Consider the following 23406-nt stretch of genomic DNA (forward strand, 5'->3'; position numbering starts at 1 on the left):
ATCATTATAAGCCTGCCAAAACTATGTATTTTACCAAGATACAGACCTCTGACTATAGAATGTAAATATATCACAGGCTATTGTAAACCTTTTCTAAATAGAGAGCGCTTTTATATACATAGTTCATCCTTCAAATGCTCTCAGCAGGCCCTGAAAAATTCAAAATAATCTAATTTTCAAAGGTTTTAAAAAAAAAAAAAAATCTCTCATTAAATGTTTACGATAGCATTTGATAAATTCCAAAGTATCACTATTGCTAAGTAGCAAACATTACATTTATTTTTGTTTTGCAACATTTAAAAAAATTTTCCTTTAGTATATTGGCAGCTAGTTGAAGCATGGTCTTCAGTTTTTCACTATTACAAAACCTCATATATAGCATATTTTCATTTTAAATACAAGCATATATTACATTTGGTAGTTTTGAGTTCTTTTAAAGAAGTGGATTATAGTAATATGTAGCCTTAAATATTGTACATGTTGCTTTTCAGATACCGGTGGTCAGAAGCCCCTCACTGCAAAACTTCTTCAACAACCAATCACAGTGTGAGAAAAAATAAGTGGAATGGAAGATAGATTTATTGTTTGAAGAATAAGATATTTTTGATATCTTTTGACCATTTGGAGAACATGCTCTGAACTATGAAACATGTTATCATTGAACCACAAGGGGGTGATATTTACTGGTGTTCAGCTTCAAAATTACATGTCTGAATTTAGTGTTTCACATGACTAGGTCTTGGTCCAAATCCCTGAATTTATCTCCTTTACTGGCAGACTCACTCTGTTGAGTTGGATGGGTAAAAGAATCATCATCAATCCAGTATGGTTGAGTATTTGCCCCAATAACTAAAAGATTTAACTGTACAGACTGGGCCTTCAAGTCTAGGTGAGTCTTATACAAAATGATTTTCCTAAAGCATTGCTTTTCTGCCCACCGTCCAGGACGCAATCTGGATTTTTCACTCTAATCCCAAATCACTACACCAAACTCAAATGTAAATCAACTCAAGAACTTTCTTTCTTAGACTATATAGACTGTGCTGAGTTGAAGCCAGACTTTCTTTGTCTACATCTTGAAGAAAAATTTAGTATTGAACTACTCATTTTAAAAAGAGAGACTCATTTTTGGCTCTCAAAAGGCAAGGAATAGCACAGACATATGGTAAAAAAGAGACTAGATAATATTTTAGCACATCACTATTACACTGCCTTTCTAAACAGCCCAAATGGTTAATATTTCTAAATAGGAACAGCATATTTTACTTTTGATGTGCAAAATAATTAACTGTCAAAATAGTTACCTACCCGAAAGTGATCACATCACTGCAATCTATGATTGCTTGAATCCACATGTGTTGTCTAGTTTAATTACAACACAAAGAAACAGAGACCATGTGTACCCCTTTGAAGTGGTTGGTGTGTGTTTATGTTTGTTTTTATTAGGGACAGGGTGATCCAGTCCCATCTTTCATCCACACTGTCCACTCCAAAACCAGAACATTCACCTGGTTTACAATTTGTACATTGCTTTATCAAAAGTGCACTTTTTTTCGAAACCAGTATGGAATAAACATTATTACACAATGTTAAGGGAAGGGCTGGGAATGAAACATAAAACTAATGCCACTCCAAATTCTACCTGAATGTCAGCATGACATGGCATTTGATTGTATTCATCTAAATTTTGTTTCTGTCTGACTGGTAACGCCAAAACTAGCTAGCACTCTGGTTATTGTTACTGCAATCAGTGCATAAATGTTTCTATGACTATAAACAACATGATGCGTGTGTGTTTTTTCTTTTTTTTCCCCCCAATCTTATGGCATTAATCAGATCATTCCAAGCAAACACGATCACCCATACAGTTCTGCTACAACAATCTCCCCACATAACATACAACAGCCCTGGTCCACGTCCAAATCAAGTGTAAAATGTAAAACATTAGAATATCAAAGAAAAGTAATATTTAACATATATAATTACACATAAATAAAATAAAGAAATAAAAGAGCCCAAATAAATGTTTCTGCTCCCACAACTACTAGATCACAAGCCAATTTAAAAAAAGAAAATATCCAGTTAAGTTTGCATGGAGAAGCCTTATTCAAATGTAAAGACACATCTACAAACACTCCTCCATAGCATGTGTAAATGAGTAATTTACATGACAAATGTCAGTTTGACACATATTTGGGTCTACTTCAGTTCAGCCAAAAATGAAAATTATCATTATTTACTCACCCTCATATCCCAGGTGTGTATGACTTTCTTCACCAGAACACATTTGAAGAAAAATAGAAAAATATCTTAGCTCAGTAGGTCCTTAAAATGCAAGTGAATGGAGATTTCTCTTGTAAAGCTCCAAAAAATCACCTACAGTCAGAATAAACATCATTGTTACAACTGAAGCGGTTAAATTAATGTCTTCTAAAGCATCACGATTGCTTTTGGTGTGAAAAAATATAAATATTTAAGTACTTTTTAACTATAATCCAATGCTTCAGGAGAGGCTGGAGTCAAAGCGTCCTCTCGTGTGATGTATTCGCGTTACCATGGAAACAGATGTAATCTCACATTCCCCACTCGGTTGAGACATCCAGGATAAGCACACAAACGCACCACTGTGAGTAAAGAAACAGAAATACAGATCTAAACCAAAACCAACCTAGGTACTGTACAGTGTTCCTTCTCACTTGTAAACAGCGCTGCTCTTCCGGTTGTGTGTCACGTGCATCAGGTCTTGCATGTTTCAAATGCCAATGTAATTACGTCACACGCGCATACTGCTGCCCGGAGGCATGATTTAGAGTAAAAAAAAAAAAAGAAAAAAAAAAAGTACTTCAATATTTATCTTTCGCACCAAAAGCGTTTGTGTCGCTTTAGAAGACATTAATTTAACAGCTGGAGTCGTATCGATGAAGTTTTTGCTGACTGTCTGTGATTTTTGGACCTTCAAAAGAGAAATCTCCATCCACTTGCATTTTAAGGATCTACTGAGCTGAGAAATGTTTATTTTTCTTCAAATGTCTTCTGGTGAAGAACAAGTCATACACACCTGAGATATTATGAGGGTGAGTAAATAATGAGAGAATTTTCATTTTTGGGTGAACTATCCCTTTAAGTCAGGTGATACCAGTAGGTTCACTGACCAGCAAAAAGCTTACCTCTTTGAAGACACTTATGTCTTGTTATAAGATCTTTATACATGCTTTATAACCATTTCAAGAGTTGTTATACCATGCATGCACTGATACCAAGTAGACTTTACAAAATGTATGGATAATAATCAGCAGCACTGTCAGTTACGACCCCTCACAGATTAAAGCGCATTCTTGTCAATCAATCAAATAAAGCCAGTGTAGTTCACATAGCAAACCCCCAAACTAAGCTACAATTTTCATTCTCTAACCATACATTTTAGTCAGAACTATTAGGAAGGGATACAATTGGGCTTGGAAAACAATTTTGTGAGTTTGAAAATATCAGCAAAAACTGAAACTTGTGCTAGCTCGGTAGTATGTATTTTGCCTGTTCTTAAACATTACCAAATTTTGCTTGGTGTATTTTTTCCTCAAAAATATACAAATCACAGGTGGCCTAGTTTGCTTGTAAATATTTACTAGCTGTGAGCCAATTGTGAGAAGTGGCTCATCCTACGTATGCACTATTGGACCCACAAATGAGCAACGCATTAGTCTCTTTAACAAGATCAAGCAAATCACAGCTTAAACCTGACATTTACAAACAGACCTAAACTGCATTTCAGCATACCGTTGTGCTTCACTTACCATCTATGGCTATGTTCAGTTAAAATGTTATTAAGAGGGCAGAGGAGAACACAATAGAGATCTAGGGAAGAGTTATTAACATGACACGGAATAGATGCAGCTAATTCAATCTGCCTAATAAATCATAGAATAAGTCTCTGTAATGGAGTGTCTAATGGAGCCCTAGTCGAAACAAGTATGTTTGATTTATCCAACATTTCTATTGTTAGAAGGGGAAAACTGAATGAGTCAGCATTAATCTTAATATCACAGCAGTGCCACAGTCTTAGTAAAATATGACTGGAAGTGTTTGCAGCTTTTGGTTTCAATATAATAGCCATCAATGGGCTCCAACTTAGATTCAGAATAACATAAAGCCCTAATTTCTATTTCCATCTGTTACACTGAACAGTTAGTGCACCATTGAGTGTGCGCACTGTATGACACAATCAAATCCAAGCTTTACACTCACTTGCAGTGTACCATAACTGGCAGAATGTTTTACATTCAATGAATACTGAAAGAGCATTCTTAAGCCAAGAAACATCCTTTACACACACTCACTGTTCTAGTCCCCACAGAGCACTCATTAGTCCATAGTGAGGTTTTCAAAAGCCCTGCGTAACACCACTTGTGAACTTCTTGACAAACAAATGCTTCCTTCCAGTGTGTGCTTAAAAGTGTGTGCTTAAAACCCTATCAGGTTGAGCAGCTCTACATTGCTCAGTTACAACAGCAACATGAGTTATTGGTTATTGGAACACATTTATAACTAACTGATTGCCTGGCTGTTAAATAGCGTGCCATGTTTGACATTGCAGATGAACATCTGTGGAGAGTTTTTTTTTTTTTGTAGGGTGAAGAACCGTTCTGCAGCTTTCTTGATCGGCCATTATATTGTGCCAAAATACAGATCATGAAACACACGATGAATGTGATACTGAATAGTGAACCCAATCATCAAGCTACCTCAATCAAAATTAACCTTTTTACAGTGTTGCGGGGAAAAAGTTTGTACAGTGTCCATTCTCAGGCCTTCAAGACATACATGTAGCTCATTTCACAACTGTGAGTATATGTGCGTTTGTGTGTGCTGAGCAACACAAAGCAGGCGAGTGAGACAACGGCTAATCAGAAGGCGATTGCTTCCACCTGGTGATTACTGTGCTGTGTCCAGGTCACACTGGCATCAACTGCTCCTGTCTGGGGCCTGATTGATGCTCTGGTGCAAAGCTCCACTGACAAGCCTGGATGAAAAGGGACTTGACTGAGAGGGATAGTGTAGGGCCGTGTCAACAAAGCCCAAGCCTCCCTATCTGCCTGATCCTGTCTCTCACAAATCACACTTTCTCATTCTGTCAGTCACTCCCATTGGCTCAGTCTCTAGACTGGTAAAAGAGTATGTACCCTGACTCAGAGTTTTTGGAGATGTCCGATGTCAGACCATAGAATTCCTCAATTGCTTGGGCATCTATTTTCTGTGGAGAATAAAAAAAAAAAGACAACAATGCATTACTGAATGTTAAGGAAAGCTTTAAGAATTGGATGGATACCTTAATTATTGACTTGAAGGTGGACTAGTGGCAACAAATGGAACTGCAGCCAATTTGTTTGAGCTGCCGGACATAACATTGGCTTGATAAATGGCACAAGATTGAAGACGGACCACCTGTTTTTCTAAGCAATGGATGGTGGTGGAGTGTTTGAAAACAGTAATCCAATTAATCAATTAAATTGGAAAAAAGTTATTTATTTAAAAAACAAATGATTGTATGCTGTACATTATGTAAAATTTTTTTAAATATAAATTGGAGAAAATAGACAATATAATTTATATTGCAATATAAAATGCAAAAAAAAAACACCTCTGTTCTAATTTTGGGAGCAGCAGCACAATTTAAACCACTCAATTGTAAATTATTAAAAACAAAACTACATTCCAAGTGTTAACTGTTAGATATAGAATGTTGCAATGCCTTTATACCATAAATATAAGGAACTCTATTTTAAATCTATTTAATTCTCAAATATTATTTCTTGCATTATTTAGACAGGATTTCAATTACGCTTACATTTAAACTTAAATTTGATGCCTAAAACCAAAGCTTATCAAACAGCACAATTTTATCAAATTGATTGTGCTCACTTTCCATTTTGTGATCGGTTTGACTGATGCGGATGCAACTGCGCTCGCTTGCGCACTGGAATTTAACAGAGACTTGCTTGTGGTAAAGACAAACAGTTTTGTGAAATGGAAATTCATGCCAGATTTTGTATTCATAAAATTAATACAGTATAAAACACAGAAAATAACAGTAAAATGTAAGTTGTGCACTAGAGAGAAACAACTCTTAGGCACATCAAACAGCACAAGCACTCTGTCTGATGGATCAACTGGCCCACATTAAACTGTATGCTTATGATCTTTGAAGTAGTTTTTTTTTTAAATTTATTTTTAATCCCCTTTTCTCCCCAATCTGGCATGCCCAATTCCCACTACTTACTAGGTCCTCATGGTGGCACGGTTACTCACCTCAATCCGGGTGGCGGAGGACAAGTCTCAGTTGCTCCGCTTCTGAGACAGTCAATCCATGCGTCTTATCACAGGGTGGCCTAGTTTGCTTGTAAATATACCACTAAGTAGTAATATAGTCACTCAGCACACCCTGGATTTGAACTCGCGACTACCACCCCTGGAGTCACGAGTTTGAATCCAGGGCATGATGAGTGACTCCAGCCAGGTCGCCTATGCAACCAAATTGGCCCGGTTGCTAGGGAAGGTAGAGTCACATGGCGTAACCTCCTCGTAGTCGTTATAATGCGGTCCGCTCTCGGTGGGGCGCGTGGTGAGTTGTGCGGATGCCGCGGAGAATAGCGTGAAGCCTCCACACGTGCTATGTCTCCACGGTAATGCACTTAACAAGCCATGTGATAAGATGCGTGGATTGACGGTCTCAGACGCGGAGGTAACTGAGATTCGTCCTTCGCCACCATGAGGACTTAGAGCGCATTGGGCATTCCAAATTGGGTAGAAAAAGGGTAGAACAAAAAAAATAAATAAATAAATAAATAAAAAAAGAGCTTAACCTGAACAGTTCCATAATATTTATTTAATCCAAAATGTATCCAAATCCATGTATTTTTAGGCTACCATATATTTTTTTATATATTTGTAACAATATTTTTGTTTGTATCTTTAATCTATTCACTGAAAATATAAATACATTTGCAAAGGTTATTGAAACAGGTGTACATTGGTTTATTCATTACTGCTTGGAAGGACATTATTATGGATAGTGAACATTGATCGACTTGCCGGTGGTCTGACTCTGCCTAAGGAGGTCCAAACGCGGCAAGCCGGTGGCTGCATGTACCACCCCAAAAAATACAATAAAAAAAATTAGAGGAAATTCCCCACTCCAGCCAGCTCTCCAGCTGTCACAAAGACATCAGATAAGAGGGGGGGGACTCACTTTAGCATGTAACTACTAGACACTACTCCACCAGCCCTTCAATTGACATCCATGTTATTCAGAGTGACTCACACTACCACAGTACTTGGTATTTATTACAGATTGCCAAAAGGCTTTTCCAGAGCTCCTTTTCCTGTTTATGGTAAGAGAGCCACTTCATGTTCTGAGAAGCTCCTGAAAGTTTGTTCACAACATACGTATGTGTAAATATTTGTCAGGGTTACCACGTAGCAGAGTTTACATGACATCTGTGTGCCAAGATAACCACTTTATATTATAAATGTACATTTGTGGCCAAAAATATTGGCACCCTTGATAAATATGAGCAAAGAAGGCTGTGAAAAAAATCTGCATTGTTTATCCTTTTGATCTTTCATTCAAAACATTCATAAAAATCAAACCTTTAATTGAAGTAAAACAATTGAAAGAGGGGAAATATCTCATTAAATAAATATTTTTCTCCAAAACACATTGGCCACAATTATTGGCACCTCTAGAGATTCTTGTGTAAAATATATCTGAAGTATATTCCCATTCATTTTTACATTTTTTAGTAACCTGGGTGACTAGGAACATGAAATTGTTCAGCCATGACTTCCTGTTTCACGGGGGTATGAATATGAGGTAACCAAATTCCCTTAATCATCAATCACAGTGGGTTAGACCAAAGAATATAGTTCTGATGTGCGGCAAAAAGGTTTTTGAGCTTCACAAAATGGAAGTGGCTATAAGAAAATAGCCAAAGCATTGAAAATGCCCATTTCCACCATCAGGGCAATAATTAACAAGTTCCAATCAACTGGAGATCTTAAGAATCAGCCTGGAAAAAGACGTGTGTCTATATTGTCTCCACGCACAGTGAGGAGGATGGTTCAAGTGGCCAAAGAATCTCCTAGGATCACAACTGGAGAACTGCAGAAATTAGTTGGGTCTTGGGGTCAGAAAGTCTCAAAAACAAAATATCAGACATCACCTACATCACCACAAGTTGTTTGGGAGGGTTTTAAGAAAAAAAGCCTCTGCTTTCATCCAACAACAAACTCAAGCGTCTTCAACTTGCCAGACACTACTGGAACTTAAAATGCGACGGGTTCTATGTTCAGATGAAACAAAAAACAGAGCTGTTTGGCAGTAAACACCAGAGATGAGTTTGGCGCATAAAGAGAGGTAGCCATATGGAAAATACGTCATGCCCACGGTTAAATGTGGTGCTGGATCTTTAATGTTGTGGGGCTGTTTTTCTGCCAGAGGTCCTGGACATCTTGTTTGGATACATGGCATCACGGACTCTATCAAATACCAACAGACAAAAAAATCTAAACCTGGCTGCCTCAATGGGCTTACAATGGGCCCTGGTTGGATCTTCCAGCAGGAAAACAATCCAAAACAAACATCAAACTCAACACAAAAATGGTTCACTGACCACAAAATCAAGGTTCTGCTATGGCCATCCCAGTCCCCTGACCTGAATCCTATAGAAAATGTGTGGGGTGAACTGAAGAGCAGAGACCACAAACATGGACCTCTGAATTTGAAGGATTTGTAGAGATTCTGTATGGAGGAATGGTCTCAGATCACTTGCCAGGTGTTCTCCAACCTCATTAGGCATTATAAGAGAAGACTCGGAACTGTTATCTTGGCAAAGGAAAGTTGCAAAAAGTATTGAATAAAAGGGTGCCAATAATTATGACCAATGTGCTTTGGAGAAAAATATGTATTTAATAATGAGATTTTCCCCATTTCAGTTGTTTTACTTCAATAAAAGGTTACATTTTTGTGAATGTTTTGAATGAAAGATCAAAAGGACAATGCTGATTTTTTTTTCACAGCCTTCTTTGCTCATATTTACCAAGGGTGCCAATATTTTTGGCCACAACTGTATGTGTTCGTGGTGGTCTCAATGTAGACACTTAAGTATTCACAGGCATGCTTTTAAGCCACAAGGTTAAATCTAATATCTCAGACTAAACAATCGTGTGTCTAGACCTCATGAGGAGCTAATGGAAAGATGGTTCCAGGTCACAATATGTAAAGCGTTCTTTGTAGAATGTTTCAACAAAAATGGCTTGTCATAAAAACGAGTCAACTTTCTATTTCAGGTTTATAAAAACTTTGTCAATATTTCAGAAAGTGATTATTATTAAGTTAAAGCAAGAATCTTAGATCTTGGTCTTATAAATGTCTCACTCTTCCTATAAAAGTTCACATTATTTAGAGAAATGCAAAGTATTTAGGTCAATGTAAGGGCGATTCCAGACAAGCACTTGGTGAGGCAGAAACACAAGCAGTACATCACCTTAGAGGCAGGGTTAAAAGATGTGTGGAATGCTAGACATCCAGAGTACACCAGATAATCTGCACTGCAATCATATATTCGTTAAATAGGTAAACACCATTCAAATTAGGGCTGCACGATATGGAGGAAAAATGTGATATGTTGTTGGATAATGCAATATTTGATATCAGTGCACAGAACATCATAAACCCCACCACCCATGTAAAAAAATGACCATCTATCCCAGTGATCACAAAAATAATTGTCTTTTCTTCCAAACTGCATTTAGACTGTGTATTATACAGTTTTACCATTAGCTATGTAGGAGATATTAAAATTCATATGTAAATATATATATATATATATATATTATTTATTTTATTTTTTTATTTTTTTAAAGCATATGAATATAAAGTTAATTTCACTATATTATGGGATATCCTAAAATAGTCATTTGTTACACTGTAATTCATGTTCTTATTTATTTCATTATTAGTTCATTCAATGTGGGACTTTTATTTTGAAAATTGTTATCCAGAAGTGCTTGCCATTGACATTCATGTTGGTTTAATGTTCATGTTCTGAGTCGATGCTGCGGCTGCACTGACAGGAACGATTGCACGGGACAATCCATTGAAACCCATCCTTTGATATATCCAAAGTGGCCATTAAACAAGCCAAGTTTGAGTATCAAGCCGGCGTTTGGTCTCATTACTATCTGCACAAATATTGTTTTGATACTCTTTAATACTGTGTGTGACAGATTGAGATTCAAATGGAGTGGGGCACAGCATACACTCTCTTTCTTATGGCACAAAAAAGAAACATGAATGAACATCAGAGGGTATATTGAAAGATACAGTATCAAAAATCAAAAGTGTCTTCTCTATGCTCATATTCACAATGCACGCACACACCAAGTGACAATTGTGCGCCTGGTCTGTTCTCTGCTATCTGCGTCGCCATAAACGTTACTTTTCAACGTATTATTGCAAGCCCTTGCGATATGCATATCGCGATATGTACATTTGCGATATTTCGATAAATTAGATATCATGCAGCCCTAAAATTTAAGTGAAAATGCAAATTTGTAACCCCAGTTGGAAGAAACCATTAAGTTTGCTGAACTGAAACTGTTTTTGTTAAAACACTCATTATTCACTCATAATTATTTATTAAAATAATGGTTTACTATTATTTGAGCATCCGTTTGAGGTGAGACTACTTTTCTATGTGGATGAACTTCTCGCTTTGCGTTAGCAAAATGTGATTCTTATAGGTGGAGTTTTGTTCCATTAAAAAGTGCTTTAAAAGAAATATCCTAGCATAGGTTTCAGGCTAAGTTACCAGGTTTACAGGCTTTACAGGGTCATGGCATAAGCTGAAAGATAGGATTATAAATTTGTTGTGTTATGGTCATACTTTCAGAACAATGTGATAGTTTTAGGTTTTAAACGTTTTATTGCATTGCGTGCTGTACATTAGCTACAGAGACTGCCATTGTAAGACCATCGCTGTACATGTTTTTCTTTTGTTTTTAGAAACTGAGGAATGAGTCAAAATTATTTTCTGTGGTAACTGACAGCATGCACAGATGCTTAAGTAGCATTTAAACCAGAATATTACCATAAGGAATAAATTACCATAAACAATTTTATGCAGAGCAACAAGTGATATTCTGACTCACCTCTACAATGTCATCATCAAACAGAAGCCAGAAGCCATGACTCTTCACTATAGTGATATAATGACCTCGATTTGGACCACTACAAAAGACAGAACAGAACAACATCATATGATGGACTGAAACAAAGGACATTATACTGTATATATGTGATCCACAGCACTCTAAACAGAAAAGAAGAAGAGATCAGGGCTAGTCTGCACTCAAAAAGCCATGTGACTAGTGTATTTGTATTTCATTTAATTTCAAAAACTAGACTTCTTCTGTTTAGTAAGTGAGACAAACTGTTTTAAACATTAGCTCCTTTTAAACATTATTAGGCTGTGCTTTGAAGTTAATATAAAACACTATATCAAGAAAATAAGCAGTTACAGCACGAGGTTAAACTAACCGATGCCCTTGTCTGTCATTTTACAAGCAGAAACCTACCTCCCACAGTGCACCACTACTGCTACTAGGTCGTACAATCGGTCAGGGTTAGTGGCATCCCCAGAGGTGTTGAAGAGCCTCAGCTCCAGAGGGAAGACCACGCGGTAGGAGAGCTTGGTGTAGCGATGCAGCTGGTCCATATACTTAAAGCGCTTTAGGTGCAGGGCAAGGATCATGGGTAATTTCTTCACCCGCATCCTTTAAGGAAGAAGTGTCATGATTAATTATTATAACTTGAAATTCCACATCCAATCTCAGGCTGCTCTTTATTTGCCCACTTCATGAGCAACAGTAATTGTAAAAATCTCCAGAATAAAAATGCTTCTTCTGGTGCACACAGCCCACACACTAATGCTATGAGGAACAGTAATGCGGATTATAAATGCATTCAGGAATGAGGGAAATACTACATGGAAGGTAAGGGTTTGTTCTATAGCAGTGTTTCTCAACTGGTGGGTCGTGAACCAAAAGTGGGTCGCAGGTCTATTTGGACTGGGTCGCGGACAGCAGAGAAAGAACATGCCATTGTTCTCCCATTGAAAATTTTTCGCAGGCCACCTAAGTGAAATTTCAGCGCTTTATACATGCAAAAAGGCTTCTTATCTGCAACGCGATACTTTCGCGGTGCGATTAAGCTTGTTTTTTGCGCGAGTATAATGGAACAACTCGCACCAATGATCTGCTCACTGATCAACTGTATCTCTGGCGCTCGCGCTCAAACAGGCAGCCCTGACAATATATACAGCAGTGAGGTGGAACATAGCAACAGTGTGCTATGTGCCAAAATAAAGTTGTTGTTTTTAAAATTACATCATTACCCATACAAAAATGTTTCACGATTTTTCAGTAGCAACAGTAAATGTGATCTTTTGATTTTTATTATTATTAGGGGTTCAAGCGCTTAGCGCTGAAACCCTATTGTAATTGTTAAGATTTTTATTAATATTATTATTATTCCACCATAAAACTGATCAGGCAGAGTAAACCGTAAGGCCTAGAGACTTGAAACTTGGTCAGATGGTAGTAGTATTTCTCACTACTCAGAAACACGGACTCGGCCAAATTGGTCAATGGGGGTGCTACAGCGATCAAAAACACGAAACTGCTCATAACTCCTAGACCGTTTGTCGTGGACTCAATTGCTTTATACCATTGGAATCCTTGGCTCAAAACAAACAAAACACATAGATTTTTCATCAAACCTACTTTTGCGAACTAGTCCTAGGTTTTTCGTCCGATCGGGACCAAACCAGTGCCAAATGATTCTATGGAGTCTCAATCTCAAAAGTTATCAAAAAAAGTTTGAACTTTCGACTCGAGCTAGCTACGGTATGCGAAAACATAGGAAGTAGGAGTGGCCAATTTTATGTAAATGGCTATAACTCTTGAAGGAAATAAGATTTCTTTACCAAACTTAGCATGCTTATGTAAGAGGTCAATCTTTGGTCGTCCAGAAAAGTTGACGTGGTTTTGTCACATGGTGGTGCTATAATACCAAAAAACATAAAATTGGCTGTAACTATGAAACCGTTAATCCTATTGACTTCAAAATTTGCATACATTGTCTTTTGTCTCAGCTACCATCATTGTCTATATGGACATTCACGTATGTTGAAAAACATGGCCGCCATTGGCCAATCAAATTTCAGCAGCTATTACACATGGTTAAAAATGACCGATCGGAACGAAACTTTGTGGACCTATTTGACTGTTGAACTGAGAGGGTTGTGCAAAGTTTTACAAAAATCGGCCAAAAAAGTCATATATATCACCTGATAGCTCTTCTCATTCAAACAACTTTTCCTCAAGAAGCATTGGTGTCTATCAAACCGTTTGGTAAATATTTCAGATAATGTTAAAAACCTACTTTGCGAACTAGTCCTAGGTTTTTCGCCCGATCGGAACCAAACCAGTGCAGAAATGTACTCTGGAGTCTGATTATCAATAATTATCAAAAAAAAGTTGAAATTTCGACTCACGGTCGCTAAGGGGTGCCAAAACGTACGAAAAGGGCAGGCCATTTTTACTAAAATGGCTATAACACCCGAACGAAATGAGATATTTTCACTAATCTCAGTACACATGTGTATGAGCTTAATCTGAGATGACAGTAAAAAAAACGCGGAGTTTGGCCACTTGGTGTTACTATTACAGGAAAAAAAACATGAAACTGCTCTAACTACGCAACCGTTAGTCTGATTAAGTTGAAAATCGGCATGCAGTGTCTTTGTCCAAGGTACCATGGCTGTCTATGAAGACATTTGCGTATCTCAAAAAACTTGGCCGCCATCGGCCAATAAAGTTTGAGCACCTATTAGACAAGGTTAACGGAGGCCGATCGGCACAAAACTCGGGGCCTGTTCGAGTCCTGGCCCTAGAGGTCTGTGAGAAATTTGAAAGAAATCGCCAATGGATGGCACTAACGAGTTTTACGCCTCTGTAATCACGTGGTGTTTCACACATATACAGAATGGCTGTGTCCCAATTCAAAGGCTGCATCCTTCGAAGGACTCGGACTTCAAAGGCCACGAAGGTCAGACTGAGCATTGTTAATTGGGACAGTCTACCCTACGGAGGACTGTTCTTGTCGCCTAACAACTTTGACAGCTGCCGAGTGACTGTAACCTTTGTACTGGACTTTTTTTAAAGTTATATTAAACTGTCTGAAAACAAAACAGGGTTCACAATCTAAATATTTTCACCATGGTCCATTTCTGTATATAATAAAGAGTATAAACTATATATAAATCGCATCTTAAAGATATAAGTCAACATTTGAACCACTTAAGTTTTTTTTTACATTTGTATCATTAGATATTTGAGTAAGTTGAAACCCAATACTTACGTTTAAAAGTGAAATTCGGCAATTTCTCTCAAAAAAATCCTGTAATCACTGGCACGCAATGAATTCTGGGGTAGGCAAGGCCGCGAAGGATCCATCTGTTGTATCCTTCATTTCACGGGAAACGAAGGACTAATTTGGAGGCGCCATTTGATGGAGCCTTCGAATTGGGACAGCCTTTGTCGCGCAGCAGTGACGCAATCAGCATTCAAATGCGACCTTTGAATGATGCAGCCTCTGAATTGGGACGCAGCTATAATTCATTTGTTAGATCTCCTCATACTGAACAACTTTGCCTCAGGAACCACTGCTGTCAATCAAATCGTTCATTAAATATTCACGATTATGTAAAAAACCTACTTTTGTGAACTAGTCCTAGGTTTTTCACTCAACCTCAATAAAACCAATGCAGTACAATTCTCTGGACTCTCCAGGTCAATAATTATGTTGATTTTTACCCTTTGGGTAGCTATAACAGTGTCATTTAGAAAATGGCCATGGTCAAGTGTACAAATAAGCCCATAATTCCTAAACAAAAACTCAGAACTTCAAGAAATTAGGTGAGCACATGCGACATATGACTCTAAACAAGCATGCAGACTTTTATGGAGATCGGACCATAGGTGGTGCTATGAGCTTTAAAAAGCTTTAAAAATCATGTATTTCCTTAGTAAATTACCTGTATTGGCTGTAAATGGTCTATTCCATCTACGATCTAGGTGGTTACATGCTTGCTAAATAAAACATAATACCCTTTTACACATGCTTAAAGGCCTTAAACCACTTGAACCCCGTTAATTGCTGCTCGCAGCTATATTTATTATTATTATTAGAAAGACTAGCTAGATTGACCTAGCCATGGTAATGAGGGGCCATCATGGTCTTATGCCTGTTTTTATGTCATTACACTGTAAATATAACTGGAAATAAACTGGATAATATATATATATTGGGCTTATATAAATAAATATGCTCATCAACTTTTAAAAAGGGGGAAGAGAACTTGTTGTTGTTGACATAAAAAAAAAAAAATAATGCCACTTGATAAATGCATTTATACTTAAACTAGGGATGTGCGAGACTAGTCGACTAAACGGTTCTGATGCTGCTAGTCGACACTGGAATTACTAGTCAGTTAATATTTCCCCCATTAAACTGATAATAATTTTTACACATTTACGTTTGGCTTTATATGTATACAGAGACTGCACTTAAATTACTGTCATATTAATGTTACATATTTTAAATAGAATTAATAATACAAATATTATTTTAAAAAAGAGGATATCTGGAGTCCCGTCTTTCACCAGACCATGTCGACGTGTTAATTTTACTCATCAAAAAATTGATGCTTTTGAGTAAGTAGCCTAGAAAATAACTATTTTAGACTAGGTATGCAATTTTTTTTAATCTGCTGATTAAGAAGGCTATTTTCAACGATGTGCCGACTGCTTAATGTGTTAAAATATCTTTTATTCTGTGTGCACGTCATGTTTAGAATACATTAGGTTTATTGCAGGCTACATCACACGCCTATTTTTTCTATCCTATAACAATTTTTCTTTTTGTTTTTACACATCGGAACTGTTATTGGTTAACGTTCTTTACCGAACAGCTGTCATATTAGATCAATGGTTAACGCACGACTGCACGTCCTGAAATACGTGCAACTTTTCAGCGCATTTTTTTCTCTCTCAAAGATTTGGCTTAGTCTACCTGTTAATTATTTTCAACAATGTCCTGACTGTTTTAATATGTTAAGTAATTTTTCTTTGTGATTTCCGTTTAGAACAGGCTTTTAGGGTTGTTCCACTGATCCTGCACTATTCATTCAATTGTTTTCAATAAATAAACCTGTATTCGCTAAAGGTGAATGCGTGTCATGTTCTATATTTAATGTACAGTGATCATAATTCAAGGTGAGCACGTCGCAGATAAATGCCCCTTTTCAATGGAATTTAGCATCGGATTTGGAATAGATTAAGTATTTTAAATGGGTCGCATAAAAACCTTTTTTTTTTTTTTTTGTCGTTTTCTGAAGGTTGGTTTCTCTTTAGACTAGTCGATTACAAAACTTCCGTTTAAACGACAGTCAAATTAGTCGTAGCGCACAAACTTCCGTTTAAACGACAGTCAAATTAGTCGTAGCGCACATCCCTATTGAAAACCATGAACAAAACTATGTAAGATAAAAGAAAATGCTATCCAGGATACATTCAATATAGGTTATGTTTTTTTACTATGGTGGGTCGCCACTTGATGTCCACTATAAAATCTGGGTCCCCAAGCAAAACCAGTTGAGAACCATTGTTCTATAGCATCAGTCTTACAATGGTTGATGTAAATAATCACAGCAAATTAGCGTCAGGGATAAGACAGTAGCCTGTCTACTACAACTCTGTACCTTTTCTGAGCTTCCTGTTTACTTCTGCATTGCTCACAGTAGTACTTGTATTCGCTACATAAGGTCTCTGTGTTGCTGAAACCCCTGTCAATGCAGAGAGAACATGTTAACCTTCCACAAACATTAATGAGCATTAAAAAAGAATGAACACCATCGGGTTACCGTAATATTGTTGTTGCAGTCAAGTGTGAGGTCTGAGGCTTTACCTAAGACAGTGTGTGATGGAGGTATTCTGCTCCACATCTACTGAGAGGTCCAGGAAGTCCTCATCTTTACTGCTCACCTAGGGACAAGAAAGAAAGAGCTCAATAGTCATTCAATTTTCATGCATCTGCCCTGGGTACTTCTGCCACATATACATTAATGACACAAATAAATCAAAACTGTAAAAGTTCTGTGACTTTTAGTCCATGTCTTTGAAACCATCTGTATTCTAGTGCAATCTTAAAAGCTGACAAAATTAACCTTAAGCTGAAATACACATTTAAAAAGTATTGTCTTCCGCTTGGGAAAACAGATCAAAAACATTGATGAGTCATCTTAAATAATAGGAATCCTAAAATAGGAATGTCCCTTCCCCTGAAACTGACAAGTACTAAATCATGGTTTATGGCTGTGACAGCTAAAGCCTGTTATAAAAAAAGGGACCAGCCTTTCTATATGTTCTGCCCAAAGTTCCTGTTTTAATAGGAACTGTGTCCACACACAGGAAAGGAAACTGCATTCGTCAAGTGATTTCATGTGGTCATTTGGATAAAACACAAATACATTTCAGATCTCACGTCAGCCGAGTGAGTTACCAGCATTTACCCAATTTCTATTTACTGTGACACACTGTTGAAAACTGTCCTCCATGCAAATCCACACAATCTCCCAAACTCAGATGAATCAAATCCTCAGGGCAAATCACACTGTCACAATAAAACCATTATCCCCACTCTTACTTCCTATCCCCATATCTCAATAAGAAAAGCAAGAGCCCCTAGAGAGTGCATCTGACTCACTCTACCTCCTCTGACTCACCGCTTCACAGTTGAGGCACCGTGTCTCATTGGTCAGCGTGCCTTGGAAGATCTCATGCACCCATGTCTGTTGGGTCTTTTCCTCCATTTCACCCTCTCCTGTGCTGCTGCCGCTTCCGCCGCCGCCTCCTCCACCCCCACCGTTCTGCACAACCTTTCCATTCTGCTGTCTCTCTTGGCCCTTCTCCTCCTGTAGCAGGTCTGCAATGGTGTTGAGCAAGTAGTTGAGGAATTCGTGTGCATCCTGCTGCATGTAGTTGTCAAACAACTCTGTAGGTAGAGTAGAAGAAAGTGTTGATAGCATTAGGTAGTTGATTCTTTCCTATCCATCTTATATTTAAACAGTGTTTATATAAACAATGCATGATGATTCAATCACACACAAAGTATTTCATCACTTTTATTATTGTTTTTAGGCAACGCAAAATAATACAGACAGTAAATGGACAACACTTCTTTATATTACGTCCTCTTCACTGACTGCAAGTGCAAATGCAACCAGTCAGATTCACGAAGGAATTACTAGCAGATTCTTTTAATGATTCAGTCTAATAGATTTACAAATTCCCAAGCTGTCAGTTTGAATCATTGGAACGAATGTTTCATTGAATGAATCACAGCGACTTAGTGAACAGTAAGTCATCATGACTTTTACTCATGTCCAACTAGTAAAGAACCGAGAACTCGTATTGTGTTATGTGCACTTAAAGTTGAAGTGAAATTTCTGCACCACTAGAGCCACTGAATGGAATTGCAAAAATAAAAACATTGTTTTCAAACAGCTTTCCACATATGCCCCCCATCTGCTGATGATCAAACAAAGAAACAGTACGGTGGCTGAGAAGTGCACAACACAACCAAATCAGCAAAGCAAATAAAAGCTGAAAGCATAATGGAAACAAGTCACAACACAACAAAATATAGCCACAACACAACGGAAAACCCACAGCACAGCTAAATTAAGCCACAACACAGCAATATTAAAAGAAAATAAATATTTGTCAAGCACTTTATTTTAAGTCGTGTGGCAGTCTGATTCAATGCATAGTGGTCATGAAGCTTCTCCAAAGATGCAGAAAGCTGCTCATCCCACTGCAAGTCACTACAAGAGAAGTTTCCTGGTCTACGTGTCACAAAAAAACAAAAGAAAAAAGTTCACACCATGAAACTTTCCCTGGGCCCTGAGCACTTCGCCATCTGAGTGAAGGCTACGGCCTGCAAACAGCACATTTTCACAGGAGCAGGACACATTATAAGAGCTGCTATAAGAATAGCCGCAGGTACTGCAACATCATTTTTGCTTCATTGGCCATATGGATTCAAGCAAATGTTGATGAAAATATGTGCATTAAGAGTTCTGGTAGAAACCCAACCAGGTTCCGTTGTCCAGAACACTCTAGGACAAATAAGTAAAACGTTTTTAATAATAGTTCTTTTTTGATACTTTTGTTGTGCTGTCTTATTTCATCATGTTGTGGCTTAAATTCATTGTGTTAAGGCTTAATTTAGCTGTGCTGTGGTTTCATATCATTGTGTTGTGGCTTTCTTCTGTTTTGTTTGTGTTGCTAATTTGGCTGTGTTGTGCTCCCCTCGGCCAACATAAAACAGTCCACCCCAAACTCAAGCCATTGGTTGAGTCAATGTTGTTGTGTAGGGCTGGGCAGGCCACTCAAAACAAACAAAGGAATTTTTATAATGCTACAGAGACACAAAATTTACGGTTTTCGAGAAAATTAACCAACAAATGGCTTACTTATAGTCGTCTCTACATATTAAGCTGGGACAAAAAAAAAAAAAAAAAAAAAAAGTAACGCCAAAAAAGTTACACACTAAAGGTCAACCGATAGTGGATTTTGACAATACCAATAACTAAGGTTGTGGAAAAGGCTGATAACCGATTAATCGTCCAACAGTTTTTAAAACTGACTTATAAAATTTATAGAATGTATTTTCTTAATATGACGGGCATAGACATTGTGGCTGCAAGAGTCCAAAATGAATAAAATCCCAGCAGTTTATTGCGCAACTAAAATCCCAATAATAACCAGAAAAAAAATGTAGAACTTGGTGCATAACATGGGACTTTTAACTACAAACAAGCCCGGAATACACTTACTTATTTTGAAATGACAGAGACTTGGCTCCGTTACAATCTTCTATATTTATGTATTTACCAAATTAAGCTTTTTTTTTTTTTATATTATATATATATATATATATATATATATATATATATATATATTATAGCTATAGTCATATATTTTTGCCAATAACTGATAGTTCCAAAAAGCAACTATCGGCACAGATTAATCGTAAAACCGTTATATCGGTCTACCTCTATTACACACTTCAGCTTTAAGGTTTGTGATACTTAAATCAGTACGCTATAATTACTAACAGGATGTTTATATAAAAACACTTTAGTTTAATTTAGTTTTTGTAAAAAATGGTCTTTAAATAAAAACATATACACATATATATATATATGGCTGCAAATACAGAATTCTGTAGAAAACACTGCATATATGTAAATATTATATTAAACTGGTTCCAAACAACATCTAAGTATATATGTCTACATTCAAAATATATATAAACATACTGGGCCATGTTTATTAACTGTGTCACTATCCACAGTGCAAGGCTAAACAGTTTCTGTATTTAGCTACATGTTCAAAATTATCAGTTCATGGATCTCTTAAATACCTGCATAAATTCCCCAACAACCCACATCAATAACATCTCCCATGTCAGTCAGTCCAATCCCTTATTGTAACAACCAGGCTTCTCTCTCACCATTTTCCTTCCTCAGCCGGGAGATGAACTTCTTTGGTGGAATGACTCCCACTTTCTTCTTCTGGGTCGCAATGCTGTTGAACAGGTCAGCCAGGCAGGTAAGCAGGCTCTCTTTACGTCGTGGCTGGATCTTATAGGCCAGTACTTTCTCGCGGAAGGGCCGGCAGAAGTACAGTGCCTGCAACACTGAGTTGCAGTAGCAGGTGTTGCCAAACTAAGAGACCAGATTGTGGATGGACAAAGAAACAGACCACAGAGTGATAAGGTGAAAACAAATGTTATGATACACATGCACATGTGAGTGTATCAGATCTACCATTAATACTTCAGACACTGTAAGCAATACCTTGCAAGATATATGGAGAGGTTCTATGGATTTTGCAGCCTTTTATACATGCTTGCCAAATTTGCTATTTGCTAAGTGATGGTGCATTATATTTAAAAGATTCCAGATGCTTTAAAATGTGAAAAGTAAAAAGGCAAAGTCATCTTCTATTTATAGCATATTTACTGCTGTAGAGAATAATATAAACTTACATTGACCAGCCCAAAGTAGTGTTCATTAACAGGGAACTGTTCCGGTCCAATCTCCTTTTCCAAAGCAGAGGCATTGGCGCCCTACAGAGAACAGAAACACCAATAAAATTTATCTTTGCTCATGGGGTCTCAATAATACAACAGCCTGAGTGCCCAGGAATACCCTAGACCTTTTTTGAGACTAACAGGAACATCCTGTTTGTGGAGTATGATGCCAGGCTTGGCATTAACAGGATGCAGTTGCCGGGCAAGCATACTCACCAAGTTTCACTAGGGGAGAATAATGGCAGATATGTTAGAAGTATTTGTGTCTGGGTACAGTCTGTGACTATACAAATGCTAAAAGGCCTATGTAACGCTGTGCTCTGGGTCTGAAAGCAGTTTCTGGAAGGATAGAGCACCAGAGGGATCTGATTCATCATGACTGAGGTAAGAAATGCAAGAAGGCTTTCTTTTCTCAACTGAAGTACATCCATACATATGTTGTTGCTTGTGCTCTCCAGTATGCAAGAATCCAGATATGCAAGAACACGCACACACATATGTATGCGACATTGTTTGACAGTGTGTGTATGCTCTTGCATACTGGAGAGCACAATCAACAAGACATAAGACATAAATCTATGTCTTATCTCCATAACTGATAGGATAGCTACACAATTATCAGTACCCACTGGTAACTAAGGAAGTTGCCACATAAACAACATCTGCTATTTGTAGCATTTATTGATTGCTATGAATAAATATTAAACTGTTCTTCTAAGAGAACACCCACTAACTATCCTCAAACAAAAAAGAAATAAGATTTCACTATTTATTATTTAGCTTAGTATAATAAAGACATAACAACACAGAGTGCATTACAAACCCTAAACTTTAAGCTGAATCACTTCTAGATGTAGTATAATTGTCTCGCTTTCTTATTTAAAATTAAATAAGCACCACTAATTAACTGAGTCAACTGAATCAGCTTTGTGTCCCTCAGATAATATTAAAAACATAAAAACAACTTTAGCAGTGGAGCTATTATCTTATGTATGACTTCGCCTGTACGACACCATGTTCATACATCTTCTTAACAAAACAACAAAACGATAATAAACATGTTAAAAAAGTGTCCAGATGACTAATATTATCAGATGAGTCTGAGTCGCCTGACAATCAAACATGGGCAGTATGTGTGTGCCGCTCGCTAACACGCTAGGCTACGTAGTTAACCCTCGTGCTGAAAACAAACTATCTGTCAAAATGCTTTAAAGTCATTTTAACAACATCTCCGAACTTCCACTGTGTCTATCAACACAGACAGTGAGGTGTGCAAACTTTTTGTGGATGTGCTACCCTCTCATGACACGGTTGTTTATCTGTTAGCTGTTGCGCTAGCCGTGTTAGCAGGCTAATCCAAACACAGGATAGACGCAGTGGACAGGACAGCACTCGCTCACAAGAATACAAACTCACCATCGTACAAATCGAGGCGATCTTTCGGACTGTCATCAGTATTTCCATCCGTCTGCCGCCATATTGGACCGAACCCCTATTTAAAACTGTGACAGCCGCACAGGCTGAAGTTCCGGTGAATACTTGAGTCGGTCCAGCTCGTATCGGAATAAGGGAGGGAGTGTCGCCTCGCTCAGTTCAGCAGCTGCGCAGTAAACACAGGTCCGGCTCGTCATCCGTACAAATCTGCCTTTCTCACACATCCCTTCTCTGGTTTCTGTATACTGATACTCAGACGACTGCAGAGCATTGTGTACAGTACGTTCGCCCTATATTGCTTTTGACCGATGTATGTGCTTTATAGATCAGGAGGAGTCAGGAAATATACTGAATATATATATATATAGCCTATATACAGCTCTATAAAAGAGACCACTGCAAAATTACCAGTTTCTCTATATTTACTATTTATAGGTATGTGTTTGAGTAAAATGAAATTTTTAGTTTTATTCTATAAAGTACTGACAACATTTCTTCCAAATTCTAAATAAAGATTTCGACATTTAGAGCATTTATTTGCAGAAAATGACAACTGGTCAAAATAACCAAAAAGATGCCGTGTTTTCAAACCTCGAATAATGCAAAGAAAAAAGTTCATATTCATTTTATACAACACAATACTAATGTTTTAACTTAGGAAGAGCTCAGAAATCAATATTTGGTGGAATAACCCT

General features: G+C 37.5%; 2 protein-coding genes across 7 annotated transcripts in view; one reads left to right on the plus strand and one right to left on the minus strand.

Moving 5' to 3' along the window:
• The window catches only part of LOC127430823 (rho GTPase-activating protein 6-like), a 50425-nt gene extending 47587 nt beyond the window's left edge, over positions 1–2838 (plus strand). For all 6 annotated transcript variants that reach the window (XM_051680965.1, XM_051681094.1, XM_051681040.1 and 3 more), the window contains one exon: positions 492–2838. In XM_051680965.1, coding sequence (XP_051536925.1) covers positions 492–560 — 69 coding nt within the window. In that variant the 3' untranslated portion in view covers positions 561–2838. The remainder of the gene's footprint in view (positions 1–491) is intronic.
• Positions 1421–22885, minus strand: usp12b (ubiquitin specific peptidase 12b). Its single transcript, XM_051681454.1, has 9 exons — positions 22694–22885; positions 21233–21313; positions 20696–20909; positions 17901–18169; positions 17084–17160; positions 16878–16961; positions 11632–11829; positions 11206–11284; positions 1421–5248 (listed from the first exon to the last, which is right to left on the minus strand). Exons 1-9 carry the CDS (start codon positions 22739–22741, stop codon positions 5147–5149), a joined length of 1152 nt encoding a protein of 383 aa, XP_051537414.1. The 5' UTR covers positions 22742–22885; the 3' UTR covers positions 1421–5146.
• Positions 22886–23406: the final 521 nt, after the last annotated feature.

This window comes from Myxocyprinus asiaticus, chromosome 1 (genome assembly GCF_019703515.2).
Source record: "Myxocyprinus asiaticus isolate MX2 ecotype Aquarium Trade chromosome 1, UBuf_Myxa_2, whole genome shotgun sequence".
Lineage (NCBI taxonomy): Eukaryota > Metazoa > Chordata > Actinopteri > Cypriniformes > Catostomidae > Myxocyprinus > Myxocyprinus asiaticus.